Source organism: Caloenas nicobarica, chromosome 5 (genome assembly GCF_036013445.1).
Source record: "Caloenas nicobarica isolate bCalNic1 chromosome 5, bCalNic1.hap1, whole genome shotgun sequence".
Lineage (NCBI taxonomy): Eukaryota > Metazoa > Chordata > Aves > Columbiformes > Columbidae > Caloenas > Caloenas nicobarica.
In genome coordinates this window covers 42,344,142-42,368,434 of record NC_088249.1, presented here as the reverse complement: position 1 = coordinate 42,368,434, position 24,293 = coordinate 42,344,142, and the positions used below count along the sequence as shown (strand labels likewise).

At 47.6% G+C, this 24,293-nt stretch overlaps 2 protein-coding genes across 4 annotated transcripts in view; one reads left to right on the top strand and one right to left on the bottom strand.

Moving 5' to 3' along the window:
* Positions 1–14,810, bottom strand: part of NR1H3 (nuclear receptor subfamily 1 group H member 3) — a 30,336-nt gene extending 15,526 nt beyond the window's left edge. Inside the window, exon 1 of one of the 2 annotated variants that reach the window (XM_065637102.1) lies at positions 14,488–14,810. The gene's annotated coding sequence lies outside the window, so the exon portion shown is untranslated. Of the gene's footprint in view, positions 1–13,083; positions 13,189–14,487 lie in introns of those variants that run through there. The other variant, XM_065637103.1, reaches the window with a different exon arrangement.
* A 78-nt stretch (positions 14,811–14,888) lies between these two features.
* Positions 14,889–24,238, top strand: ACP2 (acid phosphatase 2, lysosomal). 2 transcript variants are annotated; one of them, XM_065637100.1, is made up of 11 exons: positions 14,889–15,146; positions 15,221–15,316; positions 15,400–15,486; positions 17,668–17,820; positions 18,163–18,261; positions 18,424–18,513; positions 20,798–20,930; positions 21,006–21,094; positions 21,714–21,820; positions 22,058–22,233; positions 22,317–24,238. In XM_065637100.1, exons 1-11 carry the CDS (start codon positions 15,036–15,038, stop codon positions 22,451–22,453), a joined length of 1,278 nt encoding a protein of 425 aa, XP_065493172.1. In that variant the 5' UTR covers positions 14,889–15,035; the 3' UTR covers positions 22,454–24,238. The 2 variants fall into 2 exon arrangements, with proteins under 2 accessions (XP_065493172.1, XP_065493173.1); XM_065637101.1 differs by lacking the exon at positions 17,668–17,820.
* The last annotated feature ends 55 nt before the right edge of the window (positions 24,239–24,293 follow it).

Sequence of the window (24,293 nt, the reverse complement as noted above, 5' to 3'; positions counted from 1 at the left end):
CAGAGGAAACAGTAGCTTGTTAGGAAGCTTGTGCAAGTCTCTGGGATCTTTCAAAACAGGATTTACTGGTCAGAGTCCTGGTCCTGTAAATTACAAAATCCTACAGCCTTCTGCCAGGGTACAATACATGCTTATGTTTCAGTTCCATAATGAATCACAAGCATGCACTCTGCAGCACATCAGCATCAGGCAGAAGAGACCTCACATTTGTATACATGCATTAGCATGACTCTGCTCATGCATCACACAGCTGTGTGTCAACAGGACTGTGCCTTTGTGCATGGGCCTAACAGGCTGTTGGTGAACAAATGGATCCCATAGGAAGAGCTGTCTTTCAGAGGTACTTAAATCAGGGATATTATTTGGCATTTTGGCTTCTAAACATGGTCTGCCATGCAATACAAGTGCCAGCACACAATCTGAATCTACCTCTGAAAGCCGGGCTCACAACCATGCATAAGAGTCTCTGCTGAAATCTAAATGCACAACTTGCACAGTGGTGATGCTACCTCAGGTATCAGAAGCTGGCTGCAGATCTAAATGGCCAAGAAAAAAACCCCACACTGTTAGATTGAGATTTCACAGGATCCTACAGCACCAGCACAGAACTAAGCCCCATAGGAGACACCACTGTTCCAATCCTTTCATAAGGAGTAACCGGTATTTTGTGACATAATGCTCCTCCTACACTATCTCTCGTGTAGCAGCCAGAGTGTTTTCACAAACCTTCCCAAGGAACTTGGTACTACCTTGTAGCTGTCTCAGAGAAACAAAAGGTTATTCCCAGCTCATGCTGGCTCATTCCTCTCCCTTCCCTCTGCGTCATCACCTTTCCCACGAAATGCAGAGCAGCTAGTAGATCTGTAAGCGGGGCAGAAGTATACATATAACAGCTTCCAATTAGGAATATACTGAAAGAGACACTTGTACCTTTCAGGGCAGAAAAAGAATCCTATGCAAATCTGTCACTCTGAAAATGAAATAATATTGCATGTGAAAACTGTTAAAACTCGTGAGGAAAAATAATCAACTTCAGATTGTCAATGGGAGGGACAAACCACCAAAATGCAAGGTGTGCAAAGCCATGCAACAGGACAGCATAAAGAATTATTTTGAACAGTATGTGTACAAAGAATGGAACGAACTGTCTTGTATCTCCCAGGGAAGGAAGCCCAGGTCTGTGCATCCGCTGTAAATCTCTCTCTACAGAGAACTGCAGGGACACCGTTTGAAATCACATTATCTATTTTGATCTCTCAGAAGCATAAAGACACCCGCTGGAAGGAGTTTGTAAGCCACTGTCAGTCCCCAAAATGCTACAGCATCCAGACTGTTTTAATTTGCTGTTGAGCTAAGGTTCAGCTGACCATCAGCAGCTGCCCACGTGTGCAGCACTGGCCTGTGAGCCTTGCAATTGTTACCACCTCTGCCAACTATGCAGAAGAGCCCTACCAGTCAAGCCAGGCTGTGCAGCGTGTTCCTCAGGGATGGGCAGCTCCATCCTGGTCTCCTGCCCCCAGGTTAAGGGTCTTATTCCCACCTCTGCCTCTCCAGCTCTGAGTTTTAGAAGAACTCTCCCCCACCCCCTACACCTCTTACTTTGGCTTTTACTCCTGCTGATGACCAACTCCTTTATTAGCCATGACTTTCCTGACTGCTGGCGGGGGCAGAGGCCATGCATTCATCTCCTCCTTTGAACTGGTGCATTCCTGAGCTTTACCGGCTTCTCGCTGCAGCACCAGCTGTCATTGTGAAGACTTCCTTTGGCTTTAGTCTGGCCTCAACACATAGCGTGACATCTGCTGGGTGTCTCACTTGGTTGAAAGAGTACTGGGAGGAGAAGCAGGAAGGTGTAACAATGGCGTACAGCAGGATGAAAGGCGTTATTCCAAAAGATGGTACGCCTAAAAGGAATAGAGGGAAACTGAGGAAGGGAAAGTCAGGCGATTACAGAAAAACACCCTAAAGGTGAGCTCCAGGAAACCAGAGGGCAGTCCCCATAATTTTCCTTCTAAAATTAGACCTTACAACAGAAATGCAAAGAGGTCTGCAGGCATTTCTGAATCTGAAACTAATATGACTTAGACGCTCTTGACCCACTGAGTATGCTATTATAAACAAACATTGGCGGCAACAGAAACCCGTTCCACCTTACTTCAAGTGAGAGGGAATATAGGACTGAAACAGAAAAGAAGTCTCTCTATTGAACAAACTGGTTAGCAAAGTGAATTAGAATGCAATAATTCAGGGCAGAATCAGCCCAAAGTACTTTTGCTTTACTCCACATAAAAAAAGCCCAAACTCACTCCTTGTCTATGATCTTCAGAGCATAGGATTTCTTTCCTACACAGGCTGTGGATCCCATTTTGGGAACAGGGCTTCCCAAACTTCTCATTAAATGAAGACACAACGCGCCAACTCCATCCCAATGAAGAACCTACAAGCTCTGCAGAGGAATTCCTCACCCCAACAGCAATCTTTTTGCAAGTCAGCCCTCCTGTTTGCATGCCTCATCCAGCAGGAGATGCTCCCTCCCCCCTCAACTGCCTCTCATTATTCCTTGCCTGTCCAAGGCTGAGGTTTTGGGTTTGCCCTTGTCTTCACCTTGGTTTCTGTCTGACCAAAGAGTGCCATGTCAACACAAGGAGCAAGAGGAAAAAAGAGTAAATGTGTGATGGATTTCAGGGTGGGTAAGATCCTGAAACAGGCTGTGCCTTTCTGTTTCCTCCCTCCCTCCTGCCAGATGCCCGTGGTCCTGCAACTGGAAGGAGGAGAAAGGAGACGAGGTTACTGGAGTTCATCCACGCTGCACAGAGGGCTGCTCTCGCCTCCCTTCCTGTTTGCATGGAAGCATCAGCCCCTCTGATGAAGGGAGAGGGAAAGAGGCAGAGAGACAGAGAGAGAGAGGAGACAATGGTAAGAGAGGATAGACCTTTCCCTGGTTGATGAACTGGAAATAAATAACAAGTGATATCAGGAGTGACGTGGCCACCTTGCTGCCATGAAATTTCTTTAAAACCGCACAAGGCAGGTCTGGGTAACAAAGCTCCAGTCCCTTCTAGGCTTTCTACTGCCACCTCAAGCTTTCAAGCTTCTGGCTAACCTAGAGTATAACCACCTTAGGAACAGCAAAAACTAGGGCATGCACTGGGTTACAGCAAGGTAGATGCTACTGTAGCAGCATCCCCCCCACCGTCCCCTCCCCTCCAAGCTGTCTTGCAAAACAACAGGTCATCTTTTCTCAGGTCTGTCTGGCCAGATGAGCTGTGAACCCAGTGTCCTGACATGGGGAGCAGACTGAGCACAGCCACTTGGGAGTGACACCAGCTTCTGCAGCACCACGGGGATGAACACAAGCAGAACTTGCTGTTTGTAGCTGAACTGCAATAATCCCCCACATCTGTCTGCAGATCCAGCTCATGGACAGCTCGACACTGCTATCAGCACTGACCTTCAGATGGCAGGAAGCACAACTGAAGCTTTGATAGGAGCTTCCACCAGGAAAAATCCCATCTGTGCTCCTCCCAGGAGGATGAAGCACACAAAGCAGAATAGCTGCCCTCTCCTGCCAGCAGAGGAGCAAAGGGCAGCTCTCTGCCACTCCATGGGAAGAAGGGGAAGGGAGAGGATCCAGCCTGGAGCCTTGTCTACAGAACATGTTTGTCAGCATCAGCTGTAATAGCAAACTCTTCCTATGAAAACTCACTTTAAAATGGCAACAGCATGCTTTTGCCAGTACCACTCAAAATTTCCCCAAGCAAATTAAGCTATCCCACCAGTAAGTTAGTTAGTTAGTTTGTTTTTTTCCCTTGCACATCTAAATGTACTTATGCAAAGGTGGTTTTGGTCTGCATGATTGTTTTTCTTCTTAGGGCCCTTGTACTGGCTAGTGGAGCAATTCTTTTGCACATCTAACCACACCAGACACACACACAAAGAATAAAATCAAATGTAAAAAGTGTTCAAGCAACCTAGAAAACTTTCTACTACAAAATAATCTGCTAACTAGCAAGACCCTGCTTTGAAAAATTACAGTTGAGATGTTTGCAGCTCATCATTCCTGCTGCTGACCAGCTCTAACACATTCTAGGTGCAGTGACAGCTCATCACGTCCTACTTGAAGGCTGAAAATGAGATCTGACCCCACCACCATAGTTTCCTTATAAATGCCACTGCATGGCAGCATAGAAAACACGCCCACAGACTGTTTCTTTCTGGATTCCTTCTCTAGCTTTACTAAGCCATCAATACCTTGTTCTGCACAATCACACATAGCTATCCAAAACATAACAGCCAGCCATTCTTCGAAGCAACAGTTAAAACCCAGAGCTTCCTTAGTCTTCCCAGAGAACAGGGTTTAAAAGAGACAGTAAACACATAGTGTCATCCAGATCAGAGCTAATGGCAATAACCAGCCAGGTTCAAAAAGCTGGATCTTTTTTTAATAGGGCTTGTATGAAAGTGGGAGGAAAAAAAAAAAGTGTTAGAGAAGCCTCTCTCTTCAATCACTGTAGACTTCCATGGAAGCACCACATTACACAACAAAAGAAAACTCTACCTTGGATCCTACATTCCTGCTTTATGACCCTCAGTTCCACAGATGTTACAGCTCTGCTTCAGGGAACACAAGTCTGACTCATGGCGGATTTGAGATGTCATCCTAATGCTATCTCCAAACTGAAGTAAGAGATCAGAACATTAAAAAAAAAAAAAAGCGCATGAATGAATACCCAAAATAACATCTTGAAAGTTGAGGTGCCAGGGAAAAGGGTTAAACTTGGTCCATAAGCAATAAGAGAACCAACTAGATTATGCCTAGAAAAGAGCACTGCAGGCCTTCTTTCTGTATGCAGAAAATTATAATAATTTAAAAAACAAACAACCAACAAAAAACCAAAACATAAAAAACTCCAAAACCAACAACACCACAAAAAAACAAAAAACACAAGAACACACAACATACTGTAACATACTGTTTACCTGACTGTTTCTTTAAAAATCATTTCATACCCACTAAATTATGCAGTCAGCGAATAACATTTCATGACCCATGCCTATTCTGGCCAAGTGCCTTTAATCAGCTGGCATCGCAAAAGGGAAACCTGCTCAGCTGGCCAGGTTGTCCCACCTCATCTCTTCAACATCAGTACCCAAACTGCTGTTGTCCCCTCTGAGCAGAACACGGCCCAATCCACTGTCAGCACTGAACCACTACTAAAACAGGTAACAGAAGCAAGAAGGAGCTGTAATATTTTACCAAGAAGACAAGATGACCAAGGACAAGTAAAGCTGTAGGATGTATCCTAGCAAAGCCGGGAAGAGAACTTAAAAGCCCTCAACTCCTAGACCCTTGTCCAGACCACCTTCTCTTTCAAACTAGTCTTCTGCATCCTCTAGCAGCTATGAAATAAAAGAACATGAAGAATAAGAGTCAAAAGAGGAAAGAAAATAAGAGGGGAGTTGTTTATGGTGCAATTGTTTGTTCATTTTTCTGATTTCTTCCTTTCCTCCCACCTCAAGAGTACTTTCAACAACATGCTGCGTATCACCATAACTGAAACAGGATGTCTGAGAAGCAGCCTTTTTATAATGTATCTATGGAGCACTTAGTATCCAAGCACCATCCCACCTAAAAGCATCAATCAAAACAAATACTACCGCTCACAAGCAAAACAGAAATACAGTACTGGATTGCAAAACAGGCAGGAAATTCATTAAGAATCCCTTAAGGGCAGTAAGGGAAAAGTACCAATTCCCATTCATAGAAATATCATCCCTAGATGTAGCACAGAGGTCAGGAAGAAGTAACAGTACTACAGGAATACCCATATAAAGAACACATTGGAAGGATACTGGAATGGAGTTTTAAATTGCTTCAAAGTAAGCCTGACTGTTAGTCTATTCCCCATCCATCCATTACCAGGGATATATTTTGGGCAGGTTTTGCTAAGACTGCTCTTATAAGAACAAGATTAAGAAAGGCAGGGTTTGCCACCCTGCAGCAGATGTACATAGGCAAACTTAGATCAGTCAGCAGACTTTAGGAGAGCAAGAAGAGAGATCACAAGAGTTGCCAAGAAACACAGTGAAGGCCAGCACAGGGGAGCAGGTCAGAATAAGGAACTATTAAGAGCTCTGTTGCAAAGTAAACTTGCCCGCTTTTGACATTAATACTCTGGATCCTGGCCTGTGTGGTCTAGTTCTGGTTTGGGGGTCATTGCAACTAAACATAAGGTACAATAACAGCAAAATAAGGAGGAGGGATTTTTTTTTTTTTTTAAATAAACGCACAGAGTGGAAGCTAGGAAGGAAGGGTTAAAGGTCTGAAAATGAGAGAAAGAGGATCTGTGTGACAGGAAGGGAGCATGTGAGAGGGCGTGTGACAGGCTGTGTAGCAGAATGTGTGTGCAGATCTCATTCCCTCCAAGGCTCTTGGCCAAACGTGGAACTGAACTTTCTGCAGACTTTGTCCTGCCAAGATATGTTCCCTTCTCACACTGCTTGACATCACCACAAATACTCAGCTGGAAAACAGTCCAGAGCCAGACAGAGTCCACCGCTCAAACACTAGCCAGTGAAATGGCTGTGCTCACAGCACACCCAACAGATAGGAAACCAGAGCCACTGCCTCTCCTCACAGGTTATCTCCAATCGCCCAGGAGGCCTCACCCTCATCCATCCTGAAGGAGCCCTAATAAAGCACAAAGAGATGGGAGGTGTTAACAGACAAATGCTTTTCTTTCGCCCAAATAACGAAGCCCAGAAGAGACTGAAAATCTGCACAAAGGCTCTAATAGAAAAAGGCAAAAGAACGTAACCATCAGATTGTCAGAGTTTGTCACAAGCAACATGCTGCAAGGAGCCCACTCCATTCCCAACTCCAGCACCACCTTCCACAAGGAGAAGGAAGCCACCACACGACCCATGGACAAACAATGAGCCAGCGGCTTTGCAAAGAGTGCCGCTGCGGCAGGGTCTGCGCGAAGCAAGCAAACAAACATTAGACTGACAGCTCACATCACCTGACTTCTCAGAAATAATTGCAAACCCAACATGAGTGCTGGAAAACGTGAGCAAGTGTAAAGTGTGTGGGAGCGGACAATGGGGCTAAGCCAACAGGTGGCTGGATTTCTTATTCTGATCCTTGTATCAAGGGAGCAGGGTGGGGATGGCCACAGATTCTAGGACACTGCTAAAGGCACCAACCTGAGCAAGTATCAGGGAGTAGCAGTTGGAGATGATACTGAAATGAAGGAGGACGAAGTCTGCAGTCTCTTCTTGTTTTTTCCTCAGCCTTCACCCCAGGCTGCTGCTTAGAAGCAGCATGATAGAAAATGCCCTCAAAGTACAGGTGATGGGGAGAAAATTTATGCCTTCTTCAGGCAAAGGTTTCTGCTTTCTCCACTCCAGTCCTATTTCTAGGAAAACAAACAGCAACTTGGGAGCTTTCTGGAGACCAAGGGAAAATTTTTCTTAAGTCCCATATAGCCCAGAAAGTTAAGTCCCTTCTTCTCAAACACACCTAGATAAACATAGATTGTATAATGTAGCATCTGTTATCAGTGTTTTACATTTTAAAACACTCCTCACAACAGAAGTGCCCTCTTCTTTTGCTAAGGAAGGGAATCTGACACCTTCCTTAAAGGTCTGGCAGTGCAACTTTGCCTGTCTGCAGGCTGTATGGACCTTAAATCAAATCCCGAGGGCTTCCTGCCCAGACCCGCAGATGCTTGAGGATCTGTCCCCCTCACCAGTTGTCAACACAGAAGCCATCTTTCAAACTTCTTCCTGGCCCTTTCAGAAAAAACAGAAGATTATTGCTCTCCCACAGGCAACGGCTGAGGGTAGGAAGCAGTCACTCGGAAGACCAGGATTCACAAAGGTGGTATCTGAAGGCAAGGTGACGGCTTCTCCTTCCGCTCTGCCAGCCAGAGGGCGCTAGGGAAGAGGGCTGGCCCCAGGCCTCTCTGTGTGCACATGTGCATGGACTGAAAGGCAAGCACCATCACAGCGAGTGTCCAGGGCTGCTCCCGTGCAACTTCACATGCCCACAAACATTTGCACATGCGTTCCTGCTGGTAGGCGTGCAAGAAGCCACTACGCGTGCATACCTGGCAGCCTGATGTGTAAAATCCTCCAGGAAAATTCACTGGCACAGCATGTGGAATCCTACGGGGGCTGGCACATTTCTGCATTTATGACCCTGGCAACCAAGATACGCTTCAGAGCTGTTGCACGAGCCTACCTCTTTGCCCTCATTTTATAAGGGCCCTAGATAGACTATTTAAATTCCAAACATTTTCCTCTAGATGGATTTTACACACATTTTTCAAGATTACACTCATTAAATTTATTTCCTAAGTTAATGACAATTTATGATAAAGCCTAAAACAGTCATTTAGACAAATAAATGCACAATCTATCCAAGCAGCACACGGTTGCTAGAGAATGTTAAAAGAGTATAATTCCTAAACTTGAGAAAGTCACTGAGTCCACAGAACCAGAATCCACTGAAGTACCAAACTAATCCTTCTGCCCTTTTAAAGAAAGATTTGTTTCTTCAATTCACTTATGAAATTATTTCAGTTCACTCAAAGTTGGGGGAGGCAGCATAAATTGAGGGAGACCTGTTTCTCTTTTCCAGTTTCTGAATAAAAACAAGACAAGGGAGGATGACTTATGCTCATTCTAAGATCTGGAAGGACATGATGACCGAAAACAACCAGTTCATTTTGCTAAGTACAGATAACACTATTCTGTTAAAATAAGTCAGTTTTAATGGCACACACTCCAGCATATTCAGTGCATGATTATAGTCTAATTAGAAAAATAAATGCATATTTAATTTGACCTTATTATTCAAAAGAAATTTTAAACAGGTCATGAGGAAAGAAACTATTCACCTAGTCAACACAAATGACTGTTTTCTAATGTAAACATTTACTGTCTTACAATAATATAAATGGGTGTATTAAGAAACACTGTATCATCCTGTTTAGCAGAAAGCAGTAACAGATTAGCCTGAACAGTTAAAATAAGCCTTCCTTTAAAGAAAGTACCAAATGCAAAATAAAGCTTAAATTAACTAAATTTAAATTACCGATTTTAATCATTATTTAAATCAGCAAGTGAGAAGCCTTGATTTAAACCCATTAACCTTGTTTGTTCCAGAGTTGTGCTAAGACCAGCAGGCCAAGACTGCCCCTCTCCCTGGGGGGAGAGAGTATATAACTTCTATTTCAATACATATCACAACTACATTTGCCAATATTTTTTTTTAAACCTTAAAACAAACCAGAGAGCCTTACATTCCAGGAGACACCTACTCTCTTGTCAGTCATCTGCTTTAGCAACCAGTCTGATACTCACCTAACACCTCCTATTTACATTTCGGTGAGGTTTCTACTCGTAAACAATACAACCTGACTCTGCAACATGGCCTTTAAATTGCTTCAATCCTCACATCCCATGAGCTAGTTCTCCTTCTTAATCCCACAGACACTAGTTTTGGTCTGTTCAAAACAAGAATTAGATTTCTTATTCTCTAACACTGTTCTGTTTATTTCTTCATCAACTTCCCACTAAATAAACATTTATCTTTTCCCCTCCCTTAAACATACTGGAAGGTCTGTAGTGCTCTGCTCGCCTTTGTGCACTACCCTAAATAGCCTTTGCCCTCCACAGGTAAGATACTTAAAAGCTTGACAGTGTATACTTCAAAGCAATTTATGAAATTATACCAAAAATTAGTATATCATCTTAACATTTTGTTCTTGATACTCAAAGTAATTTTGCTTTACAGGAAATCTGGTTTTGAGATTTCCAGATATAAAAGTGCAAGCTATGCTGGCTCCAGGGGTGTCTCCTTTTTAGTGAGGACACAAGAAAGGAATTTGTCTGTGCTCCAAAAATGAAAAAAGGTATTTTGTCCTGAGCAGGAAGTCACAGAACAAAAACCGCACAGAAGTGCTGAAATAACCCATCATACCACTTCTAACAGAGAAATTTTTTAACATCTGCCAAAACATAGACAGTCTCATCTACTTTAACAATATTATGCACATCTCTCAAACCCAAACTGACTACAATACAGCTTCAAACCACAGTAACCGCAATGAAAATGCTAAGTCAAACCTTGTATATTAGCAGAAGTATGATCTAATGACCAGGTCCAACCTGTTTGCAGTCTAAATGCAGACCTGTACCTGTCAGCGGGAAGCATTTCCCTGAATTCCCTCCTAAGACAAAGTGCCTTCCCACTGAGACAGTTTCCACAGCCAAGAGAAGGTGATTCTGCCTTCCTAAGTTATTAGGCTGTGAGGAAAACAAGGTAACACATCCTACTGCAGACCAGCAGAACTATTTTCCCTAAGGAAACAAAAAAACATCTTTGTATGACGGGTTTGACCTCAGTCAGTTCTGAAACACTGATTTTTCTCCAAGATTGCCAGGTCTGTAAATCTTATGCCTTGGGGGAGTGGAGGGGAGGGAAAGGAGAGTGACAATCTGGTAAGCTTTCCTATTTCAACATGCAAAGACCCACACATCTGTGACAATGAGACTTTCACAACAGCTGCTTCCACATCAGAAAGCAGGATCCTCCTTCAACACATTCAAGACAAAGCACATTATATTCTTTCCTGGGTATATGGGAACACAACTTCTGAAAAACAGCAACAATTAAAGACCTTGAATTCAAAACTTAAAATTCTGAAAACTGTCAATCAACCATACCAGATCAGATCCAGTTAAAAGAGACATGACTTTTGAGGTCCTAGACCATCACTACTGGATCAAACACTGAATAGCAGCAAAAAATTTGTCCTGCCTACCACAGAACGAGTGCTCTTGGAAACCGTCTTTCTTGGAAAAAAGTCACGGCAACCAAATGCACTTTAACACACTGGGAACATGACTCTTCCTGCAGGTATGAGATCAGGACAAGGCAGCAAACTCACACTCTGTACTGTCGTGGCTGCATCCCTGTTCTGCACAGCCTCTGCCGGCCTCCTCACTGCACAGCAGCTGGTACAGGAAACATGCTGACAAGGCACAGAGACCTGCAGCAGCAACTGGAAACAACTGATGACGGTAACCCAAGGCACGCAGCCAGGACACACTAATTCTCCAATGAAGTTTCCTGTTTCTTATTTTTTTAGATTAGGCAATTCATAAAAATATAGCCCTTTCTACAGTCCTTGTCCTTGTGTATCTTTGCAATACAAGTAGCTGCAGGTTTCCTATAGCAGCTACAGAACTCCTGAGCAGCTCCACAACAAGCCATGTTCTGTGCTACCTGAGGCTGGCTTGGGTTCATTCCCCCCACTTTTGTTGGGGGGTGAGGGGAAGGAGGTTGTTAATTATTTTCACTCCTGCTTTTCTCCTGCAAAAGTTGGCCTTCCCATATGAAGAAGGATGCACAAGCATATGCAGGTATGAGGAAGAACTATCACTGACTGAACTCGGTGCTGGATTTCAAGAAGGGGTTACACCAGGAAGCCGCATAGTCAGTCTGCCCTCACAAGTCTTGCAGCAGCAGCAATCTCTTGGCGAACGTGCCACAGGTGTGACAGCAGAGAAGCACAGCAAGGCCAAACTCCATCCAGTCCTGGCAGGATGTGTTCCATGTCCAATGTCCTCTTTCCACAGCCCAAAGGAAAGAGTAGCTGAGCTCTACAACAATTGGCTGAAATTTTCAAACCACATTTGTTTCCCTAACTGGAAGACATCTTTTTCTGTTTCTTACTCAGCAGGGTGGTTATGTCTTAAGACTCACTCCACAAAGCAAGCCCACCAGTGACTAAAAGAAGTAAAAAACAGCTTTTTCTTTCTCTTCTGTCTGTCCTCAGCTATAGCCTTCTCCCTGACACCTGGGGAACAGCAGATACTCCATGTACCTTGGAACAAGCAGCAGAGCTGAGGACTCTTCCCTACAAACATAACCTGCAGTCATAGCCAGAAACTGGCTAACAGGCAGTGATCCAAACAGTTAGTCAGAAACGTGACTCAGTGATGGAGACTCCCTCAAAAAAGCTTTGCAGTGAAGGGCCCGGCTGTGCCTTTAGGAAAAAGAAAAGGGGGGGGAGGAAATTTCAGGAGATAAAGTATTTCTCATTCACTGGTGACCCAAGGTTTGCTTCTGTCTCATAATGAAATACCAGTTGTGACAGATCGGTGGACTTTAGCACAATGAGTGGCGGTGAAATAGCACAATGAAGAGTCACCACCGAGGCAAGCAAAGTTACCTTTTAACAGCACCATGCAAACTTGCAGTTGTGCAGACAAGTTTGTTTCCCAGAAAGCTCATGACCTGGGTTGACAGGATGCAACAGATGAATGAGAAAAATGCAGAGCTGAGCAGAGGAAACAAAGGAAGATGAATACTAACAGTTCACCACAAAGCAAGTAAACATCTCCATGCTGCACTTGACAGAATCTTCAGAGACAGCAGAGATCCAGAATCTCTAGATGCATGATAACAGGCACGAGTAACGCTATCCCCCCCCAAACGCCTGCTTGAATGTGCCAGGTCCACCCACTCGCTGCTACTGCCCATTCTCCGTCCTCTGTAGCAGAGGGACCCCCTCCAACGCCGCAACTGCGCAGCCACTGCCGGCCCGAGAGGCCAGGCCCTGCCGCCGGCAGCACGAACCGGACACGGCCGCCAGTCCCCGGCTCACGCCAAGAACGCGCCCCCCTCCCGCCCCCGGCGCAGGGGAGCCCGCCCGGCGGGACTCGCGGAGCCGTCAGGAGAAACGCGCCGCCCGGGCCCCGCCAGCCCGGCCCGCACCCCCGCCAGGCCCCGGGCGGCTCGGCAGGACGGGTCGCCGCCGCCCGCCTTCCTTCCAGCGCCGGCCCGACCGGCAGCACCACAGGGGCCGGCGGCGCTGGGCCGCCGGCACCTGGTCCCAGGAAGCGCTGCCGCGGCTCAGGCCGGCGCAAGCCGCGGGGCGGGAGAGCACGTCCCCGTCCCCCGCCGTGAGTCACGGATACGCGGAACGGCCGGGTCGGCCCCGCGGGCGGCGAGGAGCAGGCGGCGCCCACCCCGCCGCCCCGACAAGCAGAGCCGAGGAGAAAAGTTACCGGCGCGGCCCGCGGCTCCTCAGCGATGTGCGGCCGCCACCGTCCCCCCCCTGTGGCGCAGGTGCCCGAGCCGCCGGCGGGAGGGGCGGCCCGGCCCGGCCCGGCGCTGCTCCCGGCGCCGCGGCGGAGCTGCGGTGATGTCACGCGCGGCGCGGCCCCGAGTCACGTGCAGACGCCGCCCGCCCCGCCCCCCGCGCGCCTGCCCCCGCGAGTCCGGTCGGAGGCAGCACCGGGCAGCGCCGCTCCGTTAAACGCGACGTCCAACAAAACCTGCCCGGCAATCGCAGACCGCTAAAACCGCGGCCACGGTCCGGACCCAGCCCCCTGTCCCACGCTCCTCCGGGCCCGCCGGTGCGCAAAGCTTCGCCCCGCGGCCCAGCCGCTGCCGGCTCCGAGCCCTCGTCCTGACCGGGAGGAGAGTGGCAAAGCCGGTGGAACGATAAAAAGCAGGTGCCCACAGGAACAACGTGCAGCCTGCGTCTGCAAATCACTTTTTCTTTCCCCCACTCCAAAGAACCCCAGTGATACGGTCTCAGCAAAAAATAACACAAGTTCGTGCTTTCCTTGAGATATGAAACTACAGCAGTGTTAATTCATTAAGCGTTCAAGCATGAGCAAATTAAACACGTTATTCTGTCCATCTGTACTTTAAATGCTATACTAAGCCTGTGCTGACATAACCCTTCTGTTTCATAAATAATTGAGCACCCTCAGACATTACACATGTAACTTCCTAATGCTGCAAACCACACCAAGTTCTAACCAAATAAACACATACAAACAAGCTGAGGTTTGAGCCATTTGGCTTCATGACCCCAAGACTCCTCTGCACGAGAGCCACGTTTCCCTCTTTCCTTAGAAAAGCGAAAGCTGAGAACACCGTGTAACCTCCTCCCTCCGCGCACTGGGAGGTGGAGACGAGCACTAAACATCACGAAATCCATTTCGCCACCTATGATTTTTCCCTCTGTTTGAAGGGCACACCTGGCAGCAGCAGCTGCGTTGCCTCACACACGTAATTCCACCGAGGTTGGTGAGGAACGAACGGACGCGGGTGAAACCTGCCGACGCCGGGCTCTGTGCCACAGCCCCAGGTTCCCGTTCTGACGCCGGCATCCTGGGGCCGACTCAGGGGACGAGGCGATTACCGACCCACGAAGCCAGGGCAGCCGGACCGCGGCCGGCGCGTTTTCACTTTCTGTCCATTAAAACTTTACCTCAGAGATCACTCACGACGCCTGAACACCTGGAAACTTTTTTCTGTTGTAAGAAGAAGCCGCCGGGTGACTGCGGGTGTGAGACAGAGCTCTCAGGTACCGCTTTACTTGCGAGGAGCCGCAATCACGCACCGCACGCCGAAACGCAGCTAAACCCTCCCGCTCCCTCCCGCCGCCGGGAACCCACCTGGTCGCAGCCCACGGGGCCGCCTCGCAGGGCTGCCGGGGGCAGGCCGGCCAGCGGAGGACGCCGCCGTCACCCCGCCGGGCCGACCTGGCCGGAACGCGGCTCCTCGACGGGCCCAGGCCGGCGGGCTGAGCGGCCGCCCCGCCGCCAGGCTCCGCCTCCGCCGCTCAGGAGGCGGGAGCAGCCGCAGGGGCCCGCCTGAGGCCCGGCCCCGTCCGCACGCCGGCTCGGCCTCGCCCGGTACCACAGAGCGCAGCGGGGCCGCCCCCGCCGCCCGGCGCTTCCGTCCCCGCGGGGGGCGCATCCCGTTGAAGGCCCCGGGGCCGCCCCCGCCCCGCCCCCCCGGCGCCCGCGTGCTCGCCGCACTGCGCGCGTGCGCGGCCTGACTGGGCAGGGGCGTCCCCAGCCCCCGCCAGCCCCCCCGCCAGGAGTGGCGGCCGCCGGGGCCCCGGCTGCGGCGCTTCCGGTGCGCGCAGGAAAACGGTGTCCGTGCGGGCCCCCGGGCGGCAGCGGTTGGGTTCCGCGCGGCGGCGGTGTGGGGAAGAGCCATGGCGGCCGGTCCGTCGGGGCGCGGCTGGGGAGGCGCCGTCCTGCTCGTCCTGGCGCTCTGCCTGCAGCCGCCGCCCGCCCGCCCCCGCAGCCTCCGCTTCGTAACGCTGGTGAGGGGGAAGGGGGGCGGCGGGAGGGGGCCGCGCAGCGGCGCCGGGCCGGGGTGACGCGGTGCCGCCCGCAGGTGTACCGGCACGGGGACCGCTCGCCCATCAAGGCCTACCCGCGGGATCCCTTCCAGGAGGCCGCCTGGCCCCAGGGCTTCGGGCAGCTCACGCAGGTGAGTGCGGGGCGGGCGGCGGGCGGCGGGAGGGGACCGGCCCGAGAGCCGGGGCTGTCGGTGACCAGCCGGTGCTGTTGCAGGTGGGGATGCGGCAGCAGTGGGAGCTGGGCCAGGCCCTGCGGCGGCGCTACCGGGGCTTCCTCAGCGACACGTACCGGCGGCGGGAGGTCAGTGCCGGGGGCAGGGGCGGGCCGCGGGTCGGGCCCGGGCGGGCGGTGCCGAGGTCATCCAGCCCGGGCCGGCAGCGGCTGCACCGCTCTGAACTCGGGGCAACAAACCGAGAGTACGCTGTTGGAGCCGGGCCTCGTTTCTTACTCGAGACTGGGGAATTATGCAGCTCCCGTTTGCCCTCTGCTCTCTCCAGTGCGCCGCAGGGGTGATCCCAGAGGAGTCTGTACATCCAAGCAGTAGTTACTAACCAGAAGGGATCCTCTTGTTTGTTACCACCTGTAAAGTATCCGTGTTTTCAGTCCCCCGAAGCTATTAATTTTTCTCTCTCTCCAGGACGTTGCCACACTTTATAATAGCTCTTGAGAAACTGGTAGGGTTTTTTTTATTAAAAGCTATGGAGCCATTTGTGAAACCACATGCTAAGCATGGGAAAATTTGAAAGATCAAGAAAAAGCAAGGAAATAGAAAATCCGCCCCAAATATCCCCGCTGGTTGATCAAAGTGGGGTGAGTCAACTGGAACATGAGCAAGTGTGACGAGGAGAGACATGCTGTCACACGGTTTGGATGGACAGTGGGCAGTCAAGACCTCTTTGTCCCACTACGGGCTCTGTATCCATTCAGTCATTTTACCTGAGCTCACTTTTGGCAATTGACCAGACGGGGCAGACTGAGAATCCCTGTACATTTTTTTTTGTTTCTCCCCTTTTTGGGCTCCCCAGTAAATACCCAGCTTGCCATAGTTCAGATTGCGTCCCTTCTTTGACATTTGCTTCACCAACAAAATTTCCAGCATCAGCTCAAACACAGATCCTTTAACCTTCTTTAGTAGTTCCTTTCCAAACATGCTTTACTCTTACAAAGCTTTTGCCAGCTGAAACTGTTTTCCTTCTCTTGCTTGAGAAGGAAAAACAAACTAAAGCATATGCAAACAAAAGCTGTTCTGCTAACCAAGCCCGCACCCCTGCTCGGGTTGAGCAACCTCCCTTATAAGAAGTGTTGCCTCTGGGTGACACCATATGACCATCTGTCATCTGACTCAGCGACAAGCTGGAGCCCTGGCAAAAGGTGCTGAAGAAAGCATGTACACTCAGGGCGCAATTGGTTTTTATGACACGTCTAGAATTAGATCCTTATATTTTAAAATATTTCTATTTCTTCAGAGCTTACAGAGGATGAAAGCAATTGTGTCCAACGAGTACAGGTTCAGTTGTTTTCAAGTCACAGTTAAGAGGTAAAAGTGGGTAGAAATTGTCAGAGAGAAAAAACACTTATTTTTTTCCTCATGACTGTTAATTTTTGAGATAGACTTAATGTGGGAGATGCTATACAGAGTGAGCATTTTTTTTTTCTTCTATTTCTCCTTATTTAATATATTTTTTAAAAATCCCAGTCTTGGCAATGTATTTCATTCTTTTGGCTTTTTATTCTTGTTGTTTCAGACTCCCTATGCTTTTTTCTAGTACATTCTTTCATGATTTCCTATGTGTTACCTCTCGTTTTATCACTAGTTTCTCTTCAGTCTCCCCGTAAGTGTTTTCAGTACACAGATACCAGGATGCCAAAGTTTCACCATTTTGACCTGCTTAATTTTTCTGTACTTTTCTTGTTCTCTTTTTTCTGGCTCATCTCTCTCTCTCTCTCTCTCTGAGCTCTGGAAGGATAACTCTTGGCCCATTGATCCTAAGAGCCTACGATGATCAAATAAAATCTTCACTCTGCTTTTTCTTCCTCTCCTGTAAGTCAGATCACTCATGTCTTTGTTTCTCAGATGGAAAAACTGAGGCTTGAAGACAGCAGGTTTTTTTGTGAGCACAGCAGGTCATTCCTAGAACTGAGAACTGAAGGCCCCAGTCTTGCTCTGTAAATATAGTGCATTTCCTTCTGTATCTCTGTCTTCCTCATATTCAGGCTCCTTTCTGTCTTTAATCTCCGCACTGTTGCACTGATCCAGAACAGACTGCTCCAGTGTCGTGCAGCAAATTGTCCTCATGTCCGTTCGTACAGCTTTGTCGAGCCTGACATCAGCAGGCTCGGTCACTTCAGCTCCTGTGACCCTGTTGCCCATGAGCAGCTGCAGGGCACTTTGCAGTGTTCCTCAGCGAGTGCATCGTCCCACATCCGAGCACCATCGCTTGGTCTAACGTTACTAATGGTGCCCTGTCCCTGTCCTGGCAGATCTTCATCCGCAGCACAGACTGTGACCGGACACTTATGAGTGCAGAGGCCAATCTGGCAGGTCTGTATCCCCCGGAGGGACACCAGATGTTCAACCCCAACATCTCCTGGCAGCCTATCCCTGTGCACACAGTGCCAGAGTCTGAGGAAAGGGTAAGTTAGTCTCAAGGATGTTTACTGACTACTCAAGTAGTGTGTTATGCTGACTTCTCCAAAAGTCTTTGCTTCAGTCTCAATTCAGGTTGTTTTGAACTTCTCCTGGGACCTGCTTAGCAAAGGTTCTTCCGTTCTCAGAACAAGATGAGAATTCAGGGGCTGTGTTCGCTGCAAGACCACAGTAGACCACACACGACCCGGAGTCTGTTAGAGGGCAGCACTTGAAACTCTCGATAGATTCATCCCACATCAGAGTTTCATTACAGTTGCGCGTGTTGACTGCAAATTCAGTACTGAAGTGTTCTTGGTGACCTGGCTGCTCTTGTTGTCTCTGCCCAGCTACTGAAGTTTCCTTTGACCCCCTGTCCACGATATGAACAGCTACAGAACGAAACTCGGCACTCAGCAGAGTACATAAATAAGACCAAAGAGAGTTGGGTGAGTGATTGTTTGCATGAGATAAGGTGGTCTTAGGCTTGTAGTTAAAGTATTATCACCTCTACGTATTCAGGGCTCTGAGAAAAGGGTAGGAATACCTGTGCATGTAATACAGTATGAGATTAGAAAATTGAAGGCCTTTCTCTTTTCTCATACCTACAGCAATTCCTGCAGATGGTGGCAAATGAGACTGGGATCCGGGATGTCTCTCTTGAGGGTGTTTGGAGCGTGTATGACACACTGTTCTGTGAAGTAAGTTTGGCCGTCATCTTACAGTCACAGGAATTCAGTCTTTATGGCTCACTGAATTTGGTAGAATATCATTTTGCAAAATCCCACAAAACAACTTATCACCATTCCCACCCTACAGTTAGAAGTAATGTTCTAATTTCAGAATAATAACAGTTCCTACTCACCAGTGGCATGTGCCAAGAATTACCTACTTTTGCACCTTGTAACCTCCTGCTTTGTAGCTTAGATGTATACTGTGCTAGAGCCAGAAAAAGTCCCACCTGCATAATAAATATATTTCGAAAGTCACTAGAAAATGACTGCAATCTGAAATCTTTAGATCTCTGTTGACAAGTCTGAGTTAACTAAGGTAGAAGTGAGATCTGTGGAAACTGAAGGACTGCTAACTTTATGATTTAAATTGAGAGCTTAAATTAGGACTATTCCTGCTTCTACCTCTACCTCCCTGTTACTTTAGATCAATCGCTTTTCTTTCTATGCTTCTGTTAATGCCGTCTCTAAAAGAAAACGCTCTTCTAGGTTAAGTGGGGTTTACCCACATCTGTTTTTTTTTTTACCTGTTATAAGGTCCTTTGCCACTCTAGAGACAGATGTCACCTTTTTACTCTCTGGGGTGGGGCACCCAACTCTGTATTCATTTGGAGTTTTGTTGGGAGCACATCTCAAGAAGGCCTAAACAAAATGAAAAATCAGGTTAGCTGTGCTGCAGTAATGCTGAAGTAAAGGTCATGTATCCAGGAGACTTACAGTTGTTGCACACAAGTTTATTTGTGTGTAACTGTACAGCATGATGAAGTAAGTTATAGAGATCTTTCATGTCAAACTATTAATAGCTAATTGTGGGAGAAACAGTAAACCCAAACATTTTGACACTGTGTCAACTCTCTGGATGTGCAAAGCTACTTAGCTTGCTGGCAGTGGTATGCTGTGGTATGTAGTATTTTAGGGATGTAAAAGATAAATCTGCATAGAATTGCATTTTGCTATGTAAAGTAGCACCTTGAGTTCCTGCAAGCTGAGAATATTCCAGTCCAGAGCTGCACCACACTATGTAAATTTGCCCTTTGTATCACAAAACCAATCTCCTGTCTTGTAACAATCACAGTGAAGCAACTCTGTTGGTAACAAAAAAATCCCTTGGTCAGAGAGGTCAAGAATTTCAAATCTTCATTTTCAAGTCTCACTTAATGAGCTTGCAAATTGGGCCTGGAAAGCCAGCTCATAACCACTATAATCCCCAAGAACTTGCAGAATAGCTCACTGTCCCAAAATGCAACCAGAGCATTTTGAGGAAGGGGAGTTTTACTCTCAAAACCATACCCTCATGCTGATCAGTCTCTTTAGCTGCTTTGGGCTTCCTCCTTTTTTTCTAACTCGTACAAACAGTGCCTCAAAGAGAAGGATCATTTTTCTCACCTGACCCAATAGATTCATTCTACCATCTGGATGGAGAAAATAAAAAAGTCCAAGAAACAGCTGAACTAACCAGATATTTTATTTTTAAATTAATGAAAAACTAACTAAATGTCCAAGTTGCTGATGTGAATTCCTCCAAACCACTCTGATAGAGTGGGCCCTTAAGAATATTCAGCCTCATCTTCTGGCAGTTTAATGGGATGTGGCATAGAAAATTGCTCCACGTAACGCCAGGGAACCACAACTGCTGTTTGGCTGCCAGTATAAATAATCCTTTCTTGTAATGGGTTGGCTGCAAAGCAAATTCTTCTCTTGGTTCCCAGTTCTGTGTATTCTAGGTTTGAGTACTGGCCTTTGTCAGCGGTGCCTCCCAGTATTACATTTGCAGAGCGCTTACTAACTTTCTCAAATATCCTTCAGTGGCACTCAGAGCCTCTGGTGAAGTTGTGCTGCAGCTGCATCAGAAACCCTGAGTTTTTGCTCTCTCGCTTATCTGTCTTTTTAATTTTTTTTTCTGACCGCATGCTATTTGCAGGGCAGAATCAACTACCCGTAAAGTAAATGCCCTAAGATCATTGTATTGGTGTTACGACATAACCCTGCAGTCCAGTTGCACTTTCACAGAAATGAAGCCTCTAGATTTTAATCTTTATGCTTCTCGTTATTAGTTCTGAAATAACATTAAAACCCACGTATGTTCTTTGTATGCAGCACAGTGGTAAGGACAGAAGCATAAACAGAAAAGGCCTGTATTTAAAATACAAAATCAGTAGCAGTATGGGCAGGACTCCAGACACCCTGACTCCCATTCTCAGATGAATCTGCAAACTGTGCTACCTGCAGCCAAGTATTCTGTTTCTCTTCCTAGCGAGCACACAAGATGGATTTGCCTGTATGGGTGACACAAGATGTCATGACTCAGTTGAAGCAACTAAAAGACTTTGGTTTTGAATTTCTGTTTGGGATCCGCAGTCGGGTAGAGAAAGCTCGTCTGCAAGGCGGTGAGTGCACTGGGCAGGAAGCTTCATGCTGCTCTGTCTAGTTTTTGCTTCTTACCAGCTCTTTCCTTTCCCCAGGGGTCCTGCTGGATCATATAAGGAAAAACCTAACCAAAGCAGCAAATGTTTCTGCCCACCAGAACCTGAAACTACTTGCCTATTCAGCAGTAAGTGAGAACTTGGGGGGCTAGCTTTTATCAATCTCCTCCTCCTCACAGGGGACTGGGGCTTGGTGATAGTTTTAACCCTTTCTGTCTTCTCTATGGCCCATGCAGTGATCAGGGCATGCATCTTTGCCTCTGGCTGGGTGAGATGTGCTCGATCTGGCATCATTCCTTTGGGGCCCCTGAGGAAAATTCCCAACCTGCACTTTGTTTCTGTTAGCTCAGGCTTGTGGATTAGACTGGCAGACTTTGGGGGGCCACTGCTGTATTTATTTTGTAGATGGATTGATACTACCCAGATGTGATGTTTCAGCAGTGTAGATAGTCACTGCCTCCTTTCCAGCAGCCTCCTGACTGGAGCATCAAGCATCTCTCCCAGATTGCTCCCTAAGGATTAATTCTTAAAGAACAATGCAGGAGATAGGCGGCTGTGTTTCACTTCCTCTCCTTCTCTAGCACCATCACAGATCACTGTTCTAGCAGTACAGTTCCTCTCCCATCTTCCAGAAGGAAGTTAAAGGTGACATCCCCTCAGCACTGCCCTGTCTGTTACTGCTATGGTCTGAGCTGCCCTGCCACATCCATAAGGGTGACTGATTTGGTTTTTTTCCCTCTTTCTCAGCATGATACCACACTTGTGGCACTGCAGATGGCTCTAGATGTCTACAACAAGATTCAACCACCATACGCCTCATGTCATTTATTTGAGCTGTACCAAGAGGATGATGGGTGAGGGCTGCAGTAAAGATGTCGGCTCTGATTTCACCTCAAGGGTTAGATACCTAGGCGAGGCTCCACCCCAGGGGGATGCAATCTTGCTCCTAGTGGCAGACTCTTAGGAAAACCACCACCAGAATAAAGGAGAGGGTGGGCACATTGAGTTTTTGGGAAGGGATGACTTTAGCTGGAGAGAAAAAAAAAACAAAAACAAACCACAAACAACATCTAGCTGTGTTTTGTTTTCAGTAACTTCTCTGTGGAGATGTTCTTCCGGAATGAGAGCGGGAAGGAACCTTTCCCTCTGACAATCCCTGGCTGTCAGCATAAATGCCCATTGCAAAGATTCTTGGAACTCACAGATGCTGTTGTTCCCCAGGACTGGAAACAAGAATGCCAGGTAGCAAGCACCATGCATGACACAGGTGAGTCCTGGCTGGACCAGAGCATGAAGGAAGGGGAAAGCTTGGACGATAACCATGTTGACCACTTGTTTCCTCCTTTGCAGAACTGTTTGTGGGTCTGGCTGTGTGTGGATCCATTCTCCTTCTCCTTATAATCCTCCTCTTGACTGTACTCTTTCGCATACAGTCTCAGCCCCCCGGCTACCGGCACGTTTCCAATGAGGGAGAAGAGCAGGCTTGACAGTTGCTTGAACTCCTTCCCAGGCAGTAGGAGGGAGCAGTGTTGCCCCTAAGGATCATTGGGCACCTTCAGTTACTGAGCATTCTTCTGCTTTGGCCGTTGCTTCCCAGAGTGAAGCTGGACTTGATTTTTGGCTGCTTTCTAAAGGTGACGTCCCAGAGAGAGAGGACTGAGCTACTCTAATGGAAATGACACCTTAATTCTGAAGCCAGTATACTGTGTGGTACCCCCAGTCCTCCATCTTCCATAGTATGGGATTCCCAACATGGCCAGTTGGAGCTGGTCAAGTTTTCCTCCTTTCAGTGATTGTAAACATTACCACTCACCATGACTGTGGCAGAGGGGCTTGGGCCTCCAGCAGCTGCCACATCCAGTGCAGTCAGGAGTCACTTCTCTCTCTTCAGGGTCAACCTGCTTTGAGTGATTTTTCTCTCAAGCCATTGGGCTGATGATGGTGGGAAGGTTGGGCTTGGAGCAGAGGGCACAGGTCACCAACAGTTCACCAAGACTCATCTGCTGTCCATGCAGAGGGAACTGCTGCAGAGGATGGCACAGTGAAAGGTGTTTCTTGACGCTGCTAAGTACTTGCTGCTGGCAACTGTCTTTTTTTCCCCTCCTCACACTGTGGTTCAAGAGAGAACTGGCCTGAAATCAGGACAAGATTGAAAACCTGGCAGTAGTTTTTAGGATTCAGCTCAGAGTATATGATATGATCCAAAGAACCTCTAAGAGCATCATCAGAGAGATGAATTCCTGTAACCATAGCAAACCCATACCCAATTTCTAGTGCAATGTTGGCTCTAGAAAGGAGAGTCCCTGTAGATAAGAAACCTGGGCCCTGTCTAAAGATTCAGCCTTTGAATTTAACTCCTCCACCTCTGAAATTCAAGTACCTATTACAGGGAGTATCCCGCACTGCAGGCAGCCCAGATTTCAGCTACAAGCCCTTTCCACTTTACTAGCAGAATGGGTTTATGCTGTAATTAAAGAGATGTAGCAAAGCTGTTAACCTAAGACTAGATTAAATGCCAAGTTCTGTAGTTTTTCTTCCTATCTTCCCTACTGGATGGACAACAAACAAACAACCCCTGCCTCCCGCCATTAAGGATTGGTGTTTGCAGGTGACTCTGGATCCCTTTATTTGCCATGCTTTGGCATTTTGTCTAAAGTGTGACTCTTCCTCCAGGCTGGCCTCTCTGTGCACAAAGCAACTGCTGCAGGGAGCTTCATGCCAAGTTCTCACCACCTCCCTTGTAGCCTTTGGCAGAAAATGGGAGACTGCAGCAAGCACAGACTCTTCACGTGGTGATGCTGCACATTCACTTCCCACTTTTACTTCCCTTTCTGGTACAGTTCCCATCCCATCTTGGCGGCAGAAGCCAGTTCTTAGGGTACAGACATTTCCTTTTCTTCCCCTATGGAGTACTGTGGGGACTTTTCCCTACTCATAATTGGCATCTGCCAGCATGGGAACTCTACATCAGCAGAAGCAGCTTGCTGTTCTCAGCATCTTCCTCACCTTTTTGTCATCTGAAGATATCATCTAGGTCTCTTGCACAGCAAGACAGTCATAAAGAAAAAGCTGCTGCCTGTGGGAACAGGCACAAGAAAGAGGTAATAGAAAGTGCATTTAAGTGGACCAGATCTGTTATTTTTAAAGGTAGCAAATTTTGCACACACCGAGGAAAGGTTTCTGTGGTGATTTAGACATTTTGACTGTGAATGACTTTCTGTAATTGTTCCAATACATTTCCTTTTCATTATTAAAATCAAATTCGCACTGAACTCTACTCCTCTTATTCTCTAAGAGTTCACAGGGCTAGCACCAGTGTGCTCAGTG

Coding starts and splice junctions, on each gene's coding strand:
- ACP2 (XM_065637100.1), top strand. CDS start 15,036: ATGGCGGCCGGTCCGTCGGGGCGCGGCTGGGGAGGCGCCGTCCTGCTC. Junction 15,147..15,220: donor GCCTCCGCTTCGTAACGCTG/GTGAGGGGGAAG, acceptor TGCCGCCCGCAG/GTGTACCGGCACGGGGACCG. Junction 15,487..17,667: donor ACACGTACCGGCGGCGGGAG/GTCAGTGCCGGG, acceptor CTGTCCTGGCAG/ATCTTCATCCGCAGCACAGA.